Raw genomic sequence first — 6428 nt, forward strand, 5'->3', positions numbered from 1 at the left:
TTGAGCCGAGCACTGCGAGAAAAACGGCCGCAATACGCCGATAGACACGACAAAGTTATTTTGCAACATGACAATGCTCGGCCACATGTTGCACAAGTGGTCAAAACATACTTAGAAACGCTCAAATGGGATGTCCTACCCCACCCGCTGTATAGTCCACACCTTGCGCCATCCGATTACTATCTCTTCCGATCGATGCAACATGGCCTGGCTGACCAGCACTTCCGTAATTACGATGAAGTCAAAAAATGGATCGATTCGTGGATTGCGGCAAAACCGACCGAATTTTTCACAAAGGGAATCCGTGAATTGCCAGAAAGATGGGAAAAAGTAGTAGTAAGCGATGGACAATATTTTGAATATTAAATTTGTAACCATTTTACGTCAATAAAGTTTCAAATTTGGAAAAAAAACCGCACGAACTTATTCATAGTCCTATTACGAAAAATTGTATACATTCTTTTATTCTTTATTATTTAAAAAAAAAAAAAAAATGTTTATCAAACATATGTTTTTTGAGTAGAATATAGTTATTTAGCATTGGCAAGTAAGTCTGTAACTAAAATCATTTCATTGATTATTTAACTTTCCCATATATTAAAAAAATGTAAACTTTTAGCTTTGTGAAGTACGTGAAGAATTCCAAAACGTAACTATTGCTATGTGAAAAATTTTTTGAATTTTTATCAAAAATTAACATTCCTTAGAACTTTAGCTCGAAAATATTATAAATTTGTATTTAAATATTTTTTTGTTTAATCTGACACGATTTACTTATAGTCCCGCAAAGTGCACCAGAAGTATGTTTCATGAATGCAATAATATCTTGTTTCGTATAACTCTTTATTATTGCCGTTAATATCAACAAAACCATTTCCACAAAAACACTGAAAGCAGCTCGCATTATTAGCCCCTTGTTTGCGATATAATTTGTTGCATTAGCAGCATTTTAAGGCCAACTATATATGGTTATCACAAAAACGTCCATTATCCTTGCCTGGCACAAAGCACTCAAAACACGAACAAACATTTTTATATGTATACGTGTGTTTCCAATTAATTTCTTTTCAGCAAATATTTTTGCTCTTCTTTACAATTGTTCCGCTTTTCCTTGAAATCTAATTTCAAAGTTGATTTTTATTTTGCATCTTCTATTTTTTTTTAATTTTTCACTTTATTTAATATAAAGAATAGTTATTTTTTTTTTGTACATACCGGCTCCAAAAAGTGCAACAAACACAAACAAAAACTTATTCATTTTGTTAATTTGAGATTATTTTTTATAACTTTTTCAAGCGTTAAAATGTAACTGCGTAGGCGTTTTTCGGATTATATATTAGTATATTCCGTTAAGTAAGAAAAATTTAATTTCCTTTCTCGCTTCGCTTCTTTTGCTTTTCCAAAAATGCCGTTGATATGCACAACGTCTTACAGGGAACCACTGGGATCGACTATGTGTGGTACGTTGACGTACATTCGCTTTTTATACCGGGCCATGTGTAGCGTGCGCACGCGTACGGCTGCGCACCAACGTCCGCCGCGTCTGCGCCCGCCAACCACCCGACCACCTGTACGATCGGCCACACCGCGCTCTCGCCCCCACCGAAGTTATGGCTAAGTACATCAACTGGCACTAGCCAATGTAAGAAATTGTCGCTGCCTTTGAAAGCTGCTGCCAGCGTCATTGGTGTTATCTTGTTGTAGTCGACGTTGACATCGCAGCCAGCAGTTGCTGCGTTAACTAACGTTGCAGAGGGCGACAACAGAGTGGAGTGAATTTTTGTAGTCTCTAGCTACCAATAATCGCTGAGTGACGTTGGCGCTTGCTCTCTTGCCAATGTGAGCGCGCGCGCGCCACTGTCGCTGAAATAATGAAGTAAAACCAGACAAACAAAAGTAAAGCTCACAAAATAAATTGCTAAAACTCAAATTTTGTTGTCTTGGAAATAATGCGCGAAAGCAGGCGCAAAACGTAAGTTGTAAAACCGCTACAGCCTATGCGCGGTGTAGCAAAATCACCTACGCTGCTGGGTGCAAGCAATAGGCTAGCTTTTGCTGCGCCTAGACTTGGAGCAACGGCATACAGCCAATTTGGCGCTTTGTAGCCAACAGCTGGTGCTATTTTAACTGTTGTGGTTGTAGTTTTGCCGTTTAACATTTCTTACGCTACTTTTGCTATACTGCAGTTTGTTCAACAAACAACCACAATTGTTTACTATTCGCTTTTGGTACTGCTTTCATACAATAAGAGTGGACGTTGAAGCCAAAATTATAGCACAGTATTCGTGCACCTCGTCTGTTATTTGTACTATGCAAGTGACGCATACGCAACTGCCGGCTAGTTACGCGCACAAGCACACACTTAGCATACATGCATAAATATTGTACGAAGACGAGGGTGGTGACAACACGTTCAACGTCGCCTGGAATGCATTCTTGCTGCTCTCTATATATCTACGTTTGTGACTCTAGACTTCTCATTATGGCTATTTTTCGACTTTACTCTCCGTCCACATGGTAATAGGAAATAATTGCTTGATCGTCCTAAAATACACAAAGAACGTTGTGATTACTATTCCGTGCACATACATACCCATACATTCATGGCACGACTAGCTGACATAAAAGTGCGCGCAACTTTCTGCTTAGAATACCTTTTATTGCAGCGTTTCAAGTCTTGAATTGCTTTCTACTTTACAGTCAAAGCATTTTAGATATCAGAAGCTTGACCGCAATACTTAGTAGTTAGAATAATAAGTGCACAAATGTTTATAGCTTTCAATTCTATGAATAATTATTAATATATTCATAAAAATAATTTACTACTCTCGGCGCGGGAAAACATGAAAGGTTTAGGCCGGGCCTCCTCTCAAATTTTGTTTAATACCCCACCAGAATTTGACACCTCCCAACTGCTATTAGCATTTTTAAGAACCTTTGAATTGAAGTTATGCACTAAACCTGGTAAAAATAAAAAAAAACATTTAGTATTAGGTAAAAAAACAAAAGAATTTAATTACAAAAATGAAGTAGGAAATTTCAACAATGTATACCAATAACTAATATTGTGGTATATTGCTGTTTCGCACAATATATTGTTGCTGACGCTTGAAAAGTTAAGTTTCATTTTAACCTTCCTTTTTTGGTTAAGGGAATGCATCTCTAAGCAAACCTCATACGTAGAAACTGGTAATATCAAACTGGTGCCACCTTGAGCAACATTTCTTGTTATTTACGTACCGCCGCCGAAGAAAAAATCGGAATCGATAAAATAATTGGTACGAACATTGGTACTGGGACCTGCAAAAGGAAGATGGACACATTCTCCGAAATAATAAACAAGAGTCCGAATTTCTTGAGCGCGAGGAGCTTGAGATGCTGGCCGGTAGGAAAAACGACTGAAAATTCTATAAGAAAGTTTGGCGGATGACAGAAGGTTTTACGACCGGGATTTGTTCCTGTTAGAACAAAGACGACGAACTGGTGGCTGTCACGCTTGAAATCCGATGAAGAATCTATCTTGCCAACAAGTGCTACTTTGCACTAAGTAAAGTCCACTCTCGATGAACAATCCTAACACTCTACAAAGCTCTTATCACGCTCATCCTAACGTGTGGCGCAGTAACTTTGACTATGACAATAGCCAATGACGCGTTCCTTTGAGTTCTCGAGAAAAAGATTAAGTGGAAGATTTTTCGATTATGCGAAGTTTCGTTGACTGGGTCAGGACGTCCGAATGGATACAGACGCCCGGCTCTGAAATTATTCAATGCCAGCTGGTTGGAGAGATCAGATGGAGAAGAACTTGGTTTCACTTGGTGTGTCCAACTGGCGCCGGTTAGCACGAGAAAGAAATGACCGGCGCGCTTTGTTAAACTTAGCCAAAAACACGTAAAGCGTTATGATGCCAATCAAGAAGAAGAAGGGGATGACGCAGAATAGTTATTAGGGACATACAATAAATCATTTTTTCTTATGGTGCTCTCGACTTATCCAAAATCGGTATCATTTTGTTGATAAGACTGCTCAGAATATAAAAATTAATGGTCGATAATCTCTACGTCGTTCTTGAGGGACTGAACGACTTTAAGCCACATTAAAGCGTTTTTGAAACTTCTATTTTGTCCAGTCACGTGGTTATGTTTTCTAAATGCTTCAATTCTTTGGGAATCCCTAGATGACTTTATATAAAATAATGGGGAGAAACCGAAATTCCAGAAAACTATAAAAATGTTTATCTTATTTAAAATGGTGCCAAATAGGTATGTATAAATTCAACTAAATAGTAGTATGTCTTTGAGGAATGTGGGCTTACTCTATTTTCAAAGTAATCATATATGTATTTACATTAACTACGAAAATTTGTAATGATAAAAGCAATAAAAATTCTAACAGATCTTTTTGTGAAAATGGACTTACACCACTTTCAAGGAATGCGCTTAATATATTGAAATAATATTTTCTCCTTGCGAAAACGCTTTCTTGACAAACTATGCATTCCTAGTTTAAGTTTGTATGTAAATATAGGTACATACTTATATGCGCATAACTTTCAAATCAAACCAGTTTAAAAATTACAATACTAACATCTGCTTACAAACTTTGAGCTGCCAAGGAAAAATTTCAATTGTTTTATACACACGGTAACAAAATTCAAAGCTATGTGGATAAATATTTCGCATGTGAGCTTTGCAAAAACGCGTTCGTTCCTTAAGTCTTTTGTTTCAGCGGTATTTTTATCTGCTACCGAACGGCCTTTGCCGCTGTCGCGACATGTCGACCAAATAGCCAACTGGATTTTTCTTAATAACAATTATAATAAAAAGCAAACAAATATTGGAATAAACTCGTTTGCAAATTTTGCAACGGCCTAGCCAAACGGCAATAAGAAAATGCAGAAGTCAATAAAACTGAAACTGTTGTAACCCATTCACGCGCTTAACTTATTCATCTACATAAATTCATTTTTACATATACATATGCACATATGCACATATATTCAAGACAATAGTAAACATTAGTATTTCAAACGTAAATGTGTGAATCAATAAAAAAATATTTAGTAAATTTTAATCTGCGCCGTAAAAATGTCTTTAAAGTGTTTAATACGAGTGATGATATAATATAAAAAAATTAAATTAGCAACAATAAATGTGTGTCTATGCCTTTTTAAGCCTACTTAACTTAGAGCGTACAAGCAATAATAAAATTTTGCTTAAAATCAAAACAAAACAAAAAAAACAACACTCTTAAAACTGCACAATGCTAAACAATGCATGCCGGCAAATAATATTCAAATGTGCATTACCAAAATGAGACAATTTGTAATCCAGACCGAAAAACTGTTAACTGTTTTAGTGAACTTGCAAATAGATTCAAATGCAAGACTTAATTCTTTTCATTGTTCGTACATTTTTATTTTCCCTGCGTAACGCAATTAATTTTTATAATGAAGTCAGTTCATGGAAATATGCATCCTGATATTTGGCATTGTCTGCCATCTTCAGTTATTTTAAGATTTCGATTCGTATTCATAACCAAAGAAGTGAGCGCACCAGTGACCTCCGAATATGCCAGCTGCGTGCATGCTTTGTAGGCTGAAGTCAAAAGTGAGCTCACCAGAGTAAGTGGGATCAGAAGAGATGGGGTAGAATTGTCAAGTCATACGTATTGCACAGAAAAGTCGCTAGCTTTCAAAGACTAAAAGCTTTGATCCTTCTCAAAATTGCGAGGGTAATTTGAATAATATAATGTGTGTTTACATTAAGCGGTTTTGGGGTAGTCAAAATTTTCAAAAAAATTAATTTTTTTTTGCATTTTCTTAAACTATAATATCTTAAAAATATTATGTGAAAATTTCAAGTGACATCGACAAATACTTTTCGAGTTATTCAACAATTAACGAGGGGCGCTCGGGCGCTCCGGAGATAAGTGGCAGATAAGCGCGCTAACGATAACACTCGAGAGGGTAGAATGCTACGTAGGCAACAGCAAATCGATATTTTGGAAGCTGCTATGACGGCCAAAGAACTATTATATGGCCCAGGAATAGATGACACAGTGTAAGTAATTAAATAATTCGTATAACTCTACATAAGTCGATAGCAAAACTGGTGATCACTGTAACTTAAACACCGCTTGGTAGATTTCAATAAAATGTATACTGCTTTTGAAAAACATAAAAGACTCGTGCCTGATGGAAGGATTCTTTTTTTTCAGAAATTTCAATTTTTATTTACAATTAATTGGCGGTTTTTTCTCGAAAATCTGAAACACATTTCCTGATGCCGCCATATTGTTAATTTTGAAAAAACATAAAACAGCTTCGATCAGGCACAAGATAAAATTAATTTCTCTAAAAATTATTGAAAATCATCATTTTTCTTGGCCTCTGACTACTTCTAACCCCTTAAATAAAACACTCTGCC

At 36.2% G+C, this 6428-nt stretch overlaps 1 protein-coding gene across 2 annotated transcripts in view; it reads right to left on the minus strand.

The window, feature by feature from the left end:
• Nucleotides 1-1471, minus strand: part of LOC128854734 (protein obstructor-E) — a 69564-nt gene extending 68093 nt beyond the window's left edge. The window contains exon 1 of one of the 2 annotated variants that reach the window (XM_054089060.1): nt 1216-1471. In XM_054089060.1, the coding sequence (XP_053945035.1) occupies nt 1216-1258 (43 nt within the window). In that variant the 5' untranslated portion in view covers nt 1259-1471. The remainder of the gene's footprint in view (nt 1-1215) is intronic. The other variant, XM_054089059.1, reaches the window with a different exon arrangement.
• Between the last annotated feature and the right edge of the window lie 4957 nt (nt 1472-6428).

This window comes from Anastrepha ludens, chromosome 2 (assembly GCF_028408465.1).
Source record: "Anastrepha ludens isolate Willacy chromosome 2, idAnaLude1.1, whole genome shotgun sequence".
Classification (NCBI taxonomy): domain Eukaryota; kingdom Metazoa; phylum Arthropoda; class Insecta; order Diptera; family Tephritidae; genus Anastrepha; species Anastrepha ludens.